This window comes from Gavia stellata, chromosome 3 (assembly GCF_030936135.1).
Source record: "Gavia stellata isolate bGavSte3 chromosome 3, bGavSte3.hap2, whole genome shotgun sequence".
NCBI classification, from domain to species: Eukaryota; Metazoa; Chordata; class Aves; order Gaviiformes; family Gaviidae; genus Gavia; species Gavia stellata.
In genome coordinates this window covers 982,371-998,394 of record NC_082596.1, presented here as the reverse complement: position 1 = coordinate 998,394, position 16,024 = coordinate 982,371, and the positions used below count along the sequence as shown (strand labels likewise).

Here is a 16,024-nt window from a genome sequence, read left to right as displayed (position 1 = left end):
ACGGGGGGACATGGGACACATGGGGGGACACGGGGCACAGGGGACATGGGACATGCGGGGACGGGGAGGGACGGGGGGACATGGGGAACGATGACATGGGGACATGGGACACATGGGGGGACATGGGGCGACAGTGACATGGGGACAGGGGACACACGAGGGGACACGGGGGGACAGTGACATGGGGACAGGGGACACATGGGGGGACACGGGGGGGACATGGGGGACACGGGGGGAAGGAAAGGGATGGGGGGACACGGGGGACAATGACATGGGGGACATGGGACACATGGGGGGACACGGGGGTGATGACATGGGGACAGGGGACACATGGGGGGACATGGGGGGACAGTGACATGGGGACAGGGGACACATGGGGGGACACAGGGGGACACGGGGGACGATGACATGGGGACATGGGACATGGGGGGACACGGGGGACGATGACATGGGGACATGGGACACACGGGGGGACACGGGGGGACACGGGGGATGATGACATGGGGACATGGGACACGGGGGGACATGAGGGGACAGTGACATGGGGACATGGGACACATGGGGGGACACAGGGGGACACGGGGGGGACATGGGGGACACGGGGGGAAGGAAAGGGATGGGGGGACACAGGGGACAATGACATGGGGGACATGGGACACATGGGGGGTCACGGGGGGATGCAGGGGGACGCGGGGGACACAGGGGGAAGGAAAGGGACAGGGGGACATGGGGGACGATGACATGGGGGACATGGGACACATGGGGGGACACGGGGGGACAGTGACATGGGGACAGGGGACACATGGGGGGACACGGGGGGGACATGGGGGACACGGGGGGAAGGAAAGGGATGGGGGGACACGGGGGACAATGACATGGGGGACATGGGACACATGGGGGGACACGGGGGGTGATGACATGGGGACAGGGGACACATGGGGGGACATGGGGGGACAGTGACATGGGGACAGGGGACACATGGGGGGACACAGGGGGACATGGGGGGACAATGACATGGGGACATGGGACACACAGGGGGACACAGGGGGAGATGGGGACGATGACATGGGGACAGGGGACACACAGGGGGACATGGGGGACAATGACATGGGGACATGGGACACACAGGGGGGACACAGGGGGACATGGGGGACGATGACATGGGGACATGGGACACACGGGGGGACACGGGGGGACAGTGACATGGGGACAGGGGACACATGGGGGACATGGGACAATGACATGGGGACATGGGACACATGGGGGGACATGGGGCGACAGTGACATGGGGACAGGGGACACACGAGGGGACACGGGGGGACACGGGGGGACAGTGACATGGGGACATGGGACACATGGGGGGACATGGGGGGACAGTGACATGGGGACAGGGGACACATGGGGGGACATGGGGGGACAGTGACATGGGGACATGGGGACACATGAGGGACACAGGGGGACATGGGGGGACAATGACATGGGGACATGGGACACACAGGGGGGACACAGGGGGACATGGGGACGATGACATGGGGACAGGGTACACACGGGGGGACACGGGGGGACAGTGACATGGGGACATGGGACACACGGGGGGACATGGGGGGACAGTGACATGGGGACATGGGACACATGGGGGTCACGGGGGGATGCAGGGGGACACGGGGGACACGGGGGGAGGAAAGGGACAGGGGGACATGGGGGACGATGACATGGGGGACATGGGACACATGGGGGGACACGGGGGACAGTGACATGGGGACAGGGGACACATGGGGGGACACGGGGGGACACGGGGGGACAGTGACATGGGGACAGGGGACACATGGGGGGACATGGGGGGACAATGACATGGGGACATGGGACACATGGGGGACACGGGGGGACAGTGACATGGGGACAGGGGACACATGGGGGGACACGGGGGGTGATGACATGGGGACAGGGGACACATGGGGGGACACAGGGGGACATGGGGGGACAATGACATGGGGACGGGGGACACACGGGGGGACATGGGGGGACACGGGGGACGATGACATGGGGACATGGGACACACGGGGGGACATGGGACAATGCCATGGGGACAGGGGACACATGGGGGGACATGGGGGGACAGTGACATGGGGACATGGGACACATGTCGGGACACGGGGGGTGATGACATGGGGACAGGGGACACACGGGGGGACACGGGGGGACACGGGGGGTGATGACATGGGGACAGGGGGGGACATGGGGGGACATGGGGGGACAGTCACATGGGGACAGGGGACACAGGGGGGGGACACGGGGGGACACGGGGACATGGGGACAGGGGGTGACCCACAGCCGACCCCGGGCGGGGATGTGGGGCTGGGACCCACGGGGACAACTGCCACGGGGGGGGGGACAACTGCCACGGGGGGGGACAACTGCCACGGAGGGGGACACAACTGCCACGGGGGGGGACCCCCACAGTGCCCCACTGCCCCATAACCGCCCCCCCCCCCCCCCCCCCGCGGCCCCACTGACCCGCACTGCTTCATGGCCCCCACTGCCCGCAGCGCCCCCTGGCGTCCCCAACGGCCACCCCGCACGAGCCCCGCCCCCCCCCTCCCCCCCCCCGGCCGAAGCCAATCAGGGAGTGGGACAGTTGGCGCTGGCCCCGCCCACCCGAAACCGATTGGCTGCAGCTGCTTCCCCCGGGGGGGGGGGGGGAACCACCTCGCTGTGGGGTGCCCCATAGACACCCCTCGCTGTGGGGTGCCCCATAGACGCCCCCACTGCAGGTGCCCCACAGCCACCCCTCGCTGTGGGGTGCCCCATAGACACCCCCACTGTGGGTGCTCCATAGATACCCCTCACTGTGGGGTGCCCCATAGACGCCCCCACTGCAGGTGCCCCATAGACACCCCTCGCTGTAGGGTGCCCCATAGACGCCCCCACTGCAGGTGCCCCACAGCCACCCCTCGCTATGGGGTGCCCCACAGACGCCCCTCGCTGTGGGTGCCCCACAGCCACCCCTTGCTATGGGGTGCCCCATAGACGCCCCCACTGCAGGTGCCCCACAGCCACCCCTCGCTGTGGGGTGCCCCATAGACGCCCCCACTGCAGGTGCCCCATAGACACCCCTCGCTGTGGGGTGCCCCATAGACACCCCCACTGTGGGTGCCCCACAGACACCCCTTGCTATGGGGTGCCCCATAGATGCCCCAACTGTGGGTGCCCCACAGCCACCCCTCGCTGTGGGGTGCCCCATAGACACCCCCACTGCAGGTGCCCCACAGCCACCCCTCGCTGTGGGGTGCCCCATAGACGCCCCCACTACAGGTGCCCCACAGCCACCCCTCGCTGTGGGGTGCCCCATAGACACCCCCACTGCAGGTGCCCCATAAACACCCCTTGCTGTGGGTGCCCCATAGCCTCTTGTTGCTGTGGGGTGCCCCACAGACACCCCCCACTGTGGGTGCTCCAAAACCAACCCCAGCATGTGGGGTGCCCCATAGCAAACACCCTCCCTATGGGGTGTCCCACTCCCCTTCTCCCCACAGCGTCCCTGATCCATGGGGTGCCCCACATGTTCCCTCCCGGAGTGCCATGGGTCCCAGCCCCACATGTTCCCTCCCGGAGTGCCGTGGGTCTCAGCCCCACATGCTCCCTTGAGGGCTACCGTGGGTCTCAGCCCCACATGTTCCCTCCCGGAGTGCCGTGGGTCCCAGCCCCACCTGTTCCCTCGGGGGCTGCCGTGGGTCGCAGCCCCACATGTTCCCGTCCGAGGTGCTGTGGGTCCCAGCCCCACATGCTCCCTTCCAGGGTGCCATGGGTCTCAGCCCCACATGTTCCCGTCCGAGGTGCTGTGGGTCCCAGCCCCACATGCTCCCTTCCAGGGTGCCATGGGTCTCAGCCCCACATGTTCCCTCCCGGACTGCCGTGGGTCCCAGCCCCACATGTTCCCTCGGGGGCTGCCGTGGGTCTCAGCCCCACATGTTCCCTCCTGGAGTGCCGTGGGTCCCAACCCCACCTGTTCCCTCGGGGGCTGCCGTGGGTCCCAGCCCCACATGTTCCCATCCGAGGTGCTGTGGGTCCCAGCCCCACATCCTCCCTTCCGGGCTGCCGTGGGTCCCCGCTCTCCCCACCGAGAAGTGGGGCACCCCTCGGGGTGCCCCGTCCCCACCCCACTCCCATGGGCGTGGGGCGGCGCGAGCCCTTATCAGCCCCACACAGTGTGGGGCGGCGCTAGCCGTGGGGCCACCGAGACTCCCCCCCCCCCCAGCCCCATAGCGTCACGGTGCCGAGCCCCCCCCCAGAGCCACCCCCCCAGCCCTGGCACCCCACCCCGCGCCCCACGGCGGGGCGGCACCCCGCACACCGGACCCACGGCGGCTCACCTGCGTCCGTGGGGCAGGGGGGGACGGCTGTGGGGCAGGCGGGGGGGTGTCACCGCCGTGGCCTGACCTTGGCGAGCAGCTGCCCGCCGGGTCCCTAAATAGAACTGGGTGCCGGCAGCTGCCCTGCCTGCCCCCTAACCCACCCCAGCGCCGTGGGGCCCAGCGCCGTGGGGCACACGCACAGGGCTTGGAGCTTGAGCCGGGGCGGGGGTGGGAAACGGGCGGGGCCGTGCCACGCCCGTACAGGCAGCGCCACGCCCTGCCTGCACCCCGCCTGCACCCCCAGAGCGGGCCGGGGGGGTTGTGCCCAGGAGGGGGGGGTGCTATTTTTACCGCCTCTGCGAGAGGTGACACCGCGTCCCCGCCGGCGGCACGGGGACATGGGACACTCCCGCCCCGGTGAAGTGGGGGGGGGGGGGACACACAGGGGCAGCGCCCCCCCTCCAGCCCCGAACCGCGGCACGGCGACAGCGGCGGGGTGCAAAAAACCACCAGGTTTAGATTTCGGCAGCGAAAGCGCCGGTTTTGGGGACGAAACGGTCAAAAAAAGGCGCCGGTGGGACGGGGGGGTGACGGGGGCGTAGGGCACCCGGCGCTGCACCCATGGGTGCTGCAGCCGCTCACATCACCTTACAGCAGCGCTGCTTCTCGGCCGGCGTTTCCTCGGCCGGAGCCGTCAGTTTGAGGAGGGGGGGGTCACCGGTGCCGGCGGTGGGTGCCGGCGGTGCCGAGGGGGGAGCCGGGCTCCCCGCGATGGGGTGCTCCTCGGGGCGCGGGCGCTGGAGTTTGGCGGCCGCTCGGTGCCGTTTGAGGTCGGCCAGGGTGTGGTGGGCTTTCTCCCGCGCCGGATCCGCCGCCGGATTCACCGGGGTGCCGTCGCCGTCACCGCCACGCTCCGGTTTTTGGGAAGAGAGGGCCGTGCCGTTGCGCTGCGGCGACAACTCGGGGGGCTCCGTCGACGCCGATTCCACGGGATCCTACCGGGAATGGAGGGACGCCGCGTCAGCCGTTCCGGCGGCGGCGCCGCGGACCCTCACCCGAATCCCCGGTGACTCACGGCTGAGCGGCGGCGAAGTTCGGCATCCGTCTGCCGGTCCTCGTCCTCGCTGTCGCGGCGCTCGGCGCGTTGCCAGACGATGGCTTCCCGCTCGTGTTCCTTACGGTAAAGGCTGGTGCGCTCCGAGACGCTCACCCGCCGCACCACCTTCCTGGGGGGGAGATTTAAGAGGAGGGGGGTTCGGTGGGGCGCACCCATTCCCTAATCGGTTACGGCTACGCCGGCGAGGGTTTCTCCGGCCTTACCCGCGGCTGCCGGCGCTGGAGGTGCGGCGCTGGAGCAAGGATTTGTGTCTCTCGTGGGATTTCACGAGGGCGTCGCGTTTGTGTTTCAGCTCCAGGAGTTTGGCCCGGACCTCCTCGTCCCCGCAGACGTCTGCGGCGCGGAACGGGGCGCCGTCACCGCGGCGAAAGGAGGAGGAGCAGTCGGCACCCCGAAAAGAAAACTTCGGCGGCACCGCCCGGCACCCCAAAATAACAAACTCACCCAAGGGGGTCTCGTCCAGCAGCGATTTCCCGTTGAGGTCGGCGCCGTGAGCCACCAGCAGCTCCACCAGCTGCACCTGCGCGGGCAGAGAGCCGGCAAAATCTGGCAGGGGCTGCCCGTCCCGGTGAAATCTGGCAGGGGCTGCCCGTCCCGCCCGCGCCTACCTGTCCCCAACAAGCGGCGGCGTGGAGGGGCTCCCAACCGTCCTCGTCCCTGGCGTCGACGCCGGCCCGGTGCTCCAGCAGCAGCTCGGCCGCCTCCGCGTAACCGTTGGCCGCCGCGATGTGCAGCTGCCGGGGACGGGGTGGAGGCACGGGGAGACACAGAGGGTTGGGGACAGCTCGGCCGTCGCTGTCACCCCCCTGCCCCGCGGCGTCACCCCACCTCCGCCCGTCCTACCAAGGTTGCGCCGTGTCCCCGCGGCGCGTCCAGGTCGGCTCCCGCCTGCACCAGCTGCCGGATCTCCCGCACCATGTCGCGCTCGGTGGCGGCACGAGCCTCCTCGATCTTCTCCTGGGTGATACCTGCCGGCGGGAGAAGGCTGAGAAGAGGGACGCCGCGCCCTGCCAGAGCCCTGCCTTCACCCGGGGAGCCGTCTCCGGTTTACCGGCACCGCGCCGGCACGGCAAAGCTCACCCTGCTCCGCCATGGCGGTCTCGATGCAGTCGAGGGTCACCTCGTCCTCGCACAGGTCGTAGGGCATGTTCCCGTCCGAGTTGACGGCGAGGAGGTCGGCGCCGCTGGTGTGGGGAGAGGCACGGCGGTCAGGGCCAGCCCCCGGCTCACCGCGGTGCCCGTCCCCAGCCCGGCGACCCCGCCCCGGTTGCGCGGCGGTACCGTTGGAGGAGGAGCTGGACCAGGCGGAGGTGGCCGCAGGTGGCGGCGGCGTGGAGCGGCGTCCAGAGCTCGCTGTCGCGGGCGTTGACGTCGGCGCCGGCTTCCAGCAGCACCGTCACCACGTCACCGTAGTCGTCGATGCAGCACTGGGAGGAGAGAAAGCGCTGGTGGTGGTTACGGGGGGCGCCGGTATTGGGGATCCCCCACCCCAAAGCACCCCAAAATCTGCCGGGGATGGAGCCGGGACGGCTCCGGACACCGTGGAGGGACGGAGCCGGTGCCAGGATCCCCGCGTCTCCCCAGCCGGCTGGAGGGAGGCGATTCCCCGGCAATGGCTTCACCGGGCCGGCACCGGCACCGGCACACGCCACAGCTCGACGCCGGGTGGGTTCGGTCGCGTTGGCCAACACCGGAGGGGTGTGACGCTTAACTCCGGGCACCCGAACAGCCGGTGAGCGCCGGCCCGGCACAACCGTGCCCTCCCCGGCGCAAGCACTGCGGGGACGGACACGCCACCGCCCTGCCCGATCCCCGGTGCCACCCCGCCTCATCCAGCCCCGGGCGCGGTGACAGCTCAGCACCCGGCACGTCCCGCCACGCTTGGTGCCGGGGCCCGGCATCACCAGACGGAGCCGGTTAACAGGATGGAAAGGATGGAGGGCGAGAAGCCGGGAGAAGCCGGAGCTGCCGTAACGGTGCCGGCGCGGCGTACCTGGTGCAACGCGGTGAGACCGTCCTCGTTGCAGAGGTCGGGGCTGACGCCGCTCTGCAGGAACTGCCGGACTGCGGAGAAAGAGGTTTTTAACGCGGGTCCCGCCGGCTCGGCAGGCAGCCGCCCGCACCTCGGAGCATCCCGCCGGCGTTCAACCCGGCACCGGCGCCGGCACTTTGGCCGGGACTTGGGACTCGCCATGTCCAAAGTCCCGCCACGCCGATGCCAAACACCCGGGTACCTCCAGGCGCCCGGTGCCAAGCGGGATCTGGGATGCTGCGTGCCGTAGCCGGATTTCCAGATGCCGGCTACGAGCCGCCGGCTCGTTTTCGGGGATATTTGGAGGCAAAATTGGGATTTGGGGCTGATTTTTAACCCCAAAACCGTTCGATTTGGGGCTTCGGGGGTTCAAGGAGCCCCCTAAAAGCTGCAGCTCCGCCGTCCCCACCACCAGCACACACCTTCCTCGGCATCGTGCCGGGCGGCCGCTTCCAGCAGCCGGACACTGGCGGGGAACGTCACCCTCTTCCCTTGGCTGTCGCTCTTCCTCCTCCTCCTCTTCCTCTCGGCTCCGACCTTCATCCCCTGCGTCTCCTTCTCCGTCTGCGCCCATTTTTTCAGCTGCTGGGCCCGGCGTTTCTGAGCGTGTTTCAGCCGCTCCGGCGTGCTCAGCCGCGCCACCGCCGGCATCTCCGCCAGCAGCTCCGGGTGCTCGGCCATGGCGAGGAGCTTTGCCGGAGAGCGGAGCGTATCCCACCGGGAACGGGGTACGGAGCCGCCGGCTCCCCCACCAGCATCACCCGCCGCCCCTCGGAGCGGGGAGGGGTTCGGTTTATCCCTGTATCCCGGTGCTTTCCCGGAGCTTCACCGCCGGCTCCGGAGACAGGGATCGGCGCTTCGGAACCATCTCCCCCCCCCCGCCGGGTGCTCCCCCCCTTTTTTAGCACCCAAAATCGTGGGTGGGGGGAGGTCGGGGGGGTCCCGTTAAGCCTCGGGGGGGGCGATCCCCCCCCGGCACCCCGCGTTGGCCGGCGGTTCGGGATGGACGCCGGATCCGAAGGCACGGAGGAGCGAGGCAGGTGTCGAGGCCGGAGAAATCCCGTCAGTCCGATCCCAAACGCTCGTTCGCCACCGAACTATCCCGACGAGCTTTTGCCTTCCCGCCCTCCGGAAGCGTTTGCCGGACATTCAGCAGCCGCCACCGCGCCGGTCTCACCGAGGAGCCGATAGCCCGGCTCGGAAAGCTGCCGAGGGGCAGAAGTACGGGCAGCGCTACCGGAATCGGGGCAGCCTCTCGCGTATCGCCGTGCCAGGGCTCCGGCTTCCCCCGGCCACGGTGGGATGAGCTTCGCGCAGCGGCCGGAATCCTACGGGAAAAAGGGAAAGAAAACATTAAAGGACGGGGAGAGGCTCGGCACAGCCCGGCTTTGCCGGTAAGAGCCGCACCGTGCCCAACCCACCGCTGGTTTTGCCATCTTCCTAATCCAGGATTAACCTACAATCCAAGTTGAAGCGAATTCCCCCGGGGCTCCGGCCGAGGAGCCGCCTTCGCCGAAGCCGCCGCACCCCGGCGAATGCCGGCACGGCCGTGCCGACGGCAGACCGGTAACCTTGAGGGGGTCACCCACCGCTCCGGCGGACGAGGAGGGCGCCTCACCGGGAAAAAAAGCCGATCTTCCGCCGGCCGAGGGGATCCCGGCACGTCCCGGGCGGAGCAGCCCCACCGGCGCGTGCCGGTTTGGCACGGTTAAACCGGGAGAAGCGTAGCCGAGCGCCTCACCCCCACGCCGGCATCGCCCGGCGGGCAGGGCGCGTCCCGCCGGCAGCGGGGACAAGCAGGAAAGGGCAGATTCCGGCAGAGCCGGCGCCCTGCGGTCCCCAAACCGGGTTCCCCTCTGAATCGCCGCAACTTCACCGGGCAAAGTCCGGCAGGAAAAAAAAAAAAAAATTCCTGCGCCTTAATCCCGGCGTAAATCCCCCAGGAACGCCGGCAGGCGCTGGGAACGCCGAGGCCGACGCCAAATCCTCTCCGAAATCGGTGCGCGAATGAAGAGGGGGATCGCCCCAACACCGGGATCACCGGAGCCTCTCGCTCCGGCCATCCGGCCATCCCGTAATCCTGCGGTTTCGCCGGGAAGGGCTGCGAGCTCCGGCAGAAAACGGGAGCCGGCATCCTCGGCGCAGCTCAACCCTTCGACGGGCGCGCGAAGCCGCCCAAAACCAACCCCAAATGAGGGAGCCCACGCGCCCGAAGACGCCGGAGAGAGGCCGCGCGCTCGTTAGAGCGGCCGAGCGGCAGCTCCCTCGTTAGCCGGCGCTAACGGATCGCGGCAAACGCCGCCCGTTGCCCTTTCAAATTTCTTTCCAAACCCCAAAAACCCCCCAAACTCCCATTTCATTTGTCAGGATTTCCGTCAGGCCGCGGCGGTTCCTGAGCCGGGCAGCGCCGGCGGAGGGGGGAGCGACGCCGGATTCGGGGTGCCGGTGAGGCTCCGGCGACTGCCTGGGGTGGGGGGACACACCCTGACCCCTCCCCAGGATCCCTGTCCCCCCCCCGGCTGTCCCTGTCCCCCCCCGGGTGTCCCCATGTCCCCGCAAAGTGTCCCTGTCCCCCCCCCGGGTGTCCCTGTGTCCCCTTGGGTGTCCCTGTCTCACCCCAGGGTGTCCCATGTCCCCCCAACGTGTCCCTGTCCCCCCCCACGGGTGTCCCTGTCACCCCCCAGGTGTCCCCATGTCCCTGCAAAGTGTCCCTGTCCCCCCCCCAGGGTGTCCCTGACCCCACCCAGGTGTCCCTGTGTCCCCCCAGGTGTCCCTGTCCCCCCCGGGGTGTCCCTGTCCCCCCTCAGGGTGTCCCTTTGTCCCCCCCCGGGTGTCCCTGTCCCCCCCCGGGTGTCCCTATCCCCTCCCCGGGTGTCCCTGTGTCCCCCCGGCTGTCCCTGTGTCCCCCCCCAGGGTGTCCCTGCCCCCCCCCCGGGTGTCCCTGTCCCCCCCCAGGGTGTCCCTGCCCCCCCCCGGGTGTCCCTGTCCCCCCGGGGTGTCCCTGTCCCCCCCCAGGGTGTCCCTTTGTCCCCCCCCGGGTGTCCCTGTCCCCCCCGGGTGTCCCTATCCCCTCCCCGGGTGTCCCTGTGTCCCCCCGGCTGTCCCTGTGTCCCCCCGGGTGTCCTGTCCCCCCCCAGGGTGTCCCTGCCCCCCCCCGGGTGTCCCTGTCCCCCCCGGGGTGTCCCTGTCCCCCCCCAGGGTGTCCCTTTGTCCCCCCCGGGTGTCCCTGTCCCCCCCGGGTGTCCCTATCCCCTCCCCGGGTGTCCCTGTCCCCCCCCAGGCTGTCCCTGTCCCCCCCCAGGGTGTCCCTGTCCCCCCCCAGGGTGTCCCTGCCCCCCCCCCGGGTGTCCTGTCCCCCCCCGGGTGTCAGCGAGGCTCCGGTGGGTGCTCGGGGTGGGGGGACACACCCTGACCCCCCCCCCCAGGACCCCACAGGGGCTTTGGGTGCTGGCGTGGTGTCCCCCCCCTCGACACCCGGCTCAGGGGCACTGTCACCCCTGGGGGGGCCCCGACCCACACGGTCTGGGTGCAACCCCCCCCCCCCAAACCCTGGGGGGGCTCAGGCACCCCCAGACCCGGCCCAAAAGCCGGGGGGGGGGGGGGGTGTCCCAGGACCACCTGAGGGGACCCCCCTGTCCCCAAGGTCACCCCCATGTCATGTGTGTGTGTGTCCCCCCGAGGGGACACCCCCCTCCCCATGTCCCCTGAGAAGGTGCCCCCAGAAAGGGGACCCCCGTGGCCTTGGAGGGGGTGGGGGTGTCCCCGGACACCCCCTGAGGGGACCCCCACGCTCGGGGGGGGGGGTCCTGTCCCCAGGAGACCCCAATGTCCCCACGCTCGGGGGGGGGTCTGTCCCAGGGGACCGCCATGTCCCCACTCCCGGGGGGGGGGGTCTGTCCCCAGGGAGACCCGAGGGGACCCCCACGCCCCGGGGGGGGGGAGGTATTTGTCCCCAGACTCCCCCTGAGGGGACACCCACGCCCCGGGGGGGGGTCTGTCCCCAGGGGACCCCCATGTCCCCACACCCGGGGGGGGTCCTGTCCCCCAGACCACCCCCGAGGGGACCCCCAGGCCCGGGGGGGGTCTGTCCCCGGGGGACCCCCATGTCCCCACACCCGGGGGGGTCTGTCCCCGGGGGACCCCCATGTCCACACACCCGGGGGGGTCCTGTCCCCGGGGGACCCCCATGTCCCCACCCCCCGGGGGGGATTGTCCCCAGACCCCCCCGAGGGGACCCCCAGGCCCGGGGGGGGGGTGGGCCTGTCCCCGGGGGACCCCCACGGCCCCCCCAGGGGACCCCACGCCCCGGTTCCCGCCCCCAGGGGTCCCCCCCCGGCCCCGGGGCTGTCCCCAGGCCCCCCCCCTCCCCGGTCCCGGCCCCCCCCGCCGTTACCTGCCGGTCCCGGGGCCGCGGCCCTGTCCGCTCGGAGCCGCTGCTCGGGGCGGGGCGGCCGCCGCCGGTCGCCATGGCAACGGGCCACGCTTCCGGGAGACGCCGGAAGTGGGCGGGGCCACAACCGGAAGAGGGAGGCGGGTGGGGGGGTGTCCGCAGCGCCATGAAGGGAGTGGCGGCCACTCCCAAGATGGCGGCGGAATGGGAGGGGCGGAGCGAGGCGGGAGGCGGGCGCCCCCTGGCGGGCGAGGGGCTGTCACCCCAACGCGGGGTCACCCCGGGACGGACACCCCGTCCCCTGTCCCCGTCCTGTCCCACCCCTGTCCCATGTCCCCAGGTCCTGTCCCCATCCAATGTCCCCCCCGTACGTTGTCCCCACCCCTGTACGGTGGTCCCCAAACCCCTCCCATGTCCCCACCCCTGTCCCCACCCCTGTCCCATGTCCCCAAACCCCTCCCATGTCCCCACCCCTGTCCCCACCCCTGTCCCATGTCCCCAAACCCCTCCCATGTCCCCACCCCGACCCGTGACCCCAAACCTCATCCCATGTCCCCATCCCTGTCCCATGTCCCCATCCCTGTCCCATGTCCCAGGTCCTGTCCCCATCCCATGTCCCCCTGTACAGTGTCCCCAAGCCCTGTCCCATGTCCCCATCCATGTCCCCATCGCTGTCCCATGTCCCCAAACCCTGTCCCCATCTCATGTCCCCACCCCTGTCCCATGTCCCCAAACCCCATTCCATGTCCCCACCCCGACCCGTGACCCAAACCCTGTCCCATGTCCCCACCCCTGTCCCATGTCCCCAAACCCCATCCCCACCCTGTGTCCCCATCCCTGTCCATGTCCCAAACCCTGTCCCCAACCCCGTGTCCCCACCCCGTCCAATGTCCCTAAACCCCATCCCATGTCCCCAAGCCCTGTCCCCATCCCATGTCCCCACCCCTGTCCATGTCCCCACCCCTGTCCCATGTCCCCAAGCCCTGTCCCATGTCTCCAGGTCCTGTCCCCATCCCATGTCCCCACCCCTGTCCCATGTCCCCAAGTTCCAGCCCCGCCCCGTGTCCCCGCACCCCGTCCCTCAGACCCGTGTCCCCTCCCGTGTCCCTGTCCCTGCCGTGGGGTCCAGGGGTGAGAGGTGGGGCGTGGGGACACGGGACAGGGCTTGGGGACATGGGATGGGGACATGGATGGGGACATGGGACAGAGGATGGGGACATGGGACAGGGGTGGGGACATGGGATGGGACATGGATGGGGACATGGACAGGGTTTGGGGACATGGGACAGGGTGGGGACATGGGATGGGGGACATGGATGGGGACATGGGACAGGGTTTGGGACATGGGACAGGGGTGGGGACATGGGATGGGGACATGGGATGGGGACATGGGACAGGGTTTGGGGACATGGGACAGGGGTGGGGACATTGGATGGGGGGGACATGGATGGGGACATGGATGGGGACATGGGACAGGCCTTGGGGACATCGGACGGGGGGGACATGGATGGGGACATGGATGGGGACATGGGACAGGCCTTGGGGACATCGGGCAGGGGGGACATGGGATGGGGACATGGGATGGGGACATGGGACAGGGCTTGGGGACATCGGACAGGGGGGGACATGGGATGGGGACATGGGACAGGGCTTGGGGACACGGGACAGGGGTGGGGACATGGGGTGGGGACAGGGCTTGGGGACATGGGACAGGGGTTTGGGGACATGGGACAGGGATGGGACATGGGACAGGTTTGGGGACATGGGACAGGGGTGGGGACATGGGATGGGGACAAGGTTTGGGGACATGGAAGGGGGTTGGGGACATCGACAGGGGATGGGGACATGGACAGGGCTTGGGGACATTGGACGGGGGACATGGGATGGGGGGAGACATGGGATGGGGACACGGGACAGGTTGGGGACACAGGACAGGGTTTGGGGACACGGGACAGGGGTGGGGACATTGGATGGGGGGGACATGGGATGGGGACACGGGACAGGTTGGGGACACGGGACAGGGTTTGGGGACACGGGACGGGGCGCAGGGACGTGGATGCAGCACGGGGACACGGAAAGGACACGGGGACACGGGACAGGACACGGGGACACGGGACAGGGGTGGGGACGCGGGAGGGGCCCCGGCATGGGACAGATCCCGGGGGGGGGACACAGGTGGGGACACGCGCCCCGGGGACACCAGCGGTGGCACAGCCACTCTGCCACAGTGCTCCAGCCTGGGCACTGTCCCCCCAGTGTCCCGTGTCCCCTCCGGGTGTCACTGTGTCCCCCCGGGTGTCCCCGTGTCCCCCCCCCCCGGTGTCCTTGTGTCCCCCCAGGTGTCCCCGTGTCCCCCCCCGGGTGTCCCCGTGTCCCCCCCCCCCCCGGTGTCCTTGTGTCCCCCCAGGTGTCCCCGTGTCCCCCCCCGGGTGTCCCCGTGTCCCCCCCCCCCGGGTGTCCCTGTGTCCCCCCCCAGGTGTCCCCGTGTCCCCCCAGGGTGTCCCTGCGTGTGTCCCCCGGGTGTCCCCGGTTGTCCCCCGGGTGTCCCCGTGTCCCCCCCCCCGTGTCCCCGTGTCCCCCCCCCCGGGTGTCCCCATGTCATCCCCCGGGTGTCCCTGTGTCCCTCGTTCCCCCCCCCGGTGTCCCCGTGTCCCCCCCGGGTGTCACTGTGTGTCCTCCGGGTGTCCCTGTGTCCCCCCTCAGGTGTCCCCGTGTCCCCGTGTGTCCCCCCCAGGTGTCCCTGTGTCCCCCCCCCGGGTGTCCCTGTCCCCCCCGAGTGTCCCTGTCATCCCCCAGTGTCCCCATCCCCCCCCCGGGTGTCCCCATCCCCATCCTGCCCCCCCCGGCTGTCCTGGGGGGGGGACACACACCTTCACCCACGGGGGACACTTTGGGGACACCCCTGGGGACACCCCCCCCCCCCGCAGCCCCAATCCCCCCCCCAGACAATGGGTGCCCCCCCTCCCCCCTGCCCCTGGGACCCCCCATGGGGTGTCCCCCCCCCACTGGACTGTGTCGGGGTGGGGGGGGCTCAGGGCCCCCCCACAGGTGGGGGTCCCCCCGGGGGGGGGGGAGGCACCCAGCACCCCCAGTTCCATCTCAGCACCTTTATTGCGGGGTCCCCCCACACCGGGGGGGGGGCGCAGCCCCCCGACACCCCCCCATCTCTGGGGTGGGCGCCCCCCCCCATGTCCCCCACCCTGGGGTGCGGGGGGGGCCCCCCATCCCCCAGCTGTGCCCGCTCCTGGGGGGGCAGGGGGGGCAGGACCCCCCCCCCAAAATTTGGGGGGGGGGGGCACCCCAGCCCTATTGCACTCATCCCGGGGCCCCCCCCGGCCCCCTCAGATGTAGGGGCTCAGGGATGGGGTGGGGGGAGCCGCCCCCCCCGGGGGTCCCCGATATCCTTGGGGGGCCAGAGGGGCTGGGGGGCGGCGGGGGGGGGAGGGGGCGGGGGGCAGGGCCCCCCGCAGCAGGGGGGGGCGGGGGGGGCGCAGGCGAAGCAGGGGAGGGGGAAGCAGGGGGGGACGAGGCGAGGGGGGGGGCCCCCCCCCCCAAGGCAGTGGGTGCTGTGGGGTGGGGGGGGGTGGGGGGGCTGCAGGAGGGAAGCGATGGAGAAGGGGGCGGGGGGGGGGTCTGGGGGCGCGGGGGGGGCGCGGGGGGGGTAGGGGTGGCCCCGCAGGACGAAGGGGGTGAGGTCCCGGGCGAAGGCGGCCGCCCCCCCCGCGCCACCGCCGTGTTCTGCAGTTTGAGGCGTCGGGGGGATGCGGCTCACGTCCACCGTCCAGTAGTTGCCCTTCGCCCGCGGCTTGGCCGGGTCCCGCAGCACCTGCGGGGGGCGCCCGCCGGTGGGGACCCCCAGAAGTGGGGGACCCCCCGGGTGCGCTCTGGAGTGGGGACCCCCCATGGCTGTACCTCGGGAGTGGGGACCCCCCATGGCTGCACCCCAGAAGTGGGGGACCCCCCCCGTGGCTGTACCCCAGGATTGGGGACCCCCCATGGCTACACCCCAGAAGTGGGGGACTCCCCCCGGGTGTGCTCTGGGAGTGGGGACCCCCCATGGCTGCACCCCAGAAGTGGGGGACCCCCCATGGCTGCACCCCAGGATTGGGGACCCCCCCATGGCTGTACCCCAG

General features: G+C 70.6%; 1 protein-coding gene across 1 annotated transcript; it reads right to left on the bottom strand.

The window, feature by feature from the left end:
- Window positions 1-4,990: 4,990 nt before the first annotated feature.
- On the bottom strand, window positions 4,991-8,182 carry PPP1R16A (protein phosphatase 1 regulatory subunit 16A). The gene is made up of 10 exons (XM_059836264.1): window positions 7,924-8,182; window positions 7,463-7,533; window positions 6,751-6,896; window positions 6,550-6,653; window positions 6,313-6,437; window positions 6,078-6,203; window positions 5,914-5,989; window positions 5,673-5,802; window positions 5,428-5,578; window positions 4,991-5,347 (listed from the first exon to the last, which is right to left on the bottom strand). The coding sequence occupies exons 1-10, from the start codon at window positions 8,180-8,182 to the stop codon at window positions 4,991-4,993; spliced, it is 1,545 nt and encodes a 514-aa protein (XP_059692247.1).
- Between the last annotated feature and the right edge of the window lie 7,842 nt (window positions 8,183-16,024).

Coding starts and splice junctions, on each gene's coding strand:
- PPP1R16A (XM_059836264.1), bottom strand. CDS start 8,182: ATGGCCGAGCACCCGGAGCTGCTGGCGGAGATGCCGGCGGTGGCGCGG. Junction 6,654..6,750: donor GTCCAGCTCCTCCTCCAACG/GTACCGCCGCGC, acceptor TCCCCACACCAG/CGGCGCCGACCTCCTCGCCG. Junction 5,579..5,672: donor TCCAGCGCCGGCAGCCGCGG/GTAAGGCCGGAG, acceptor TCTCCCCCCCAG/GAAGGTGGTGCGGCGGGTGA.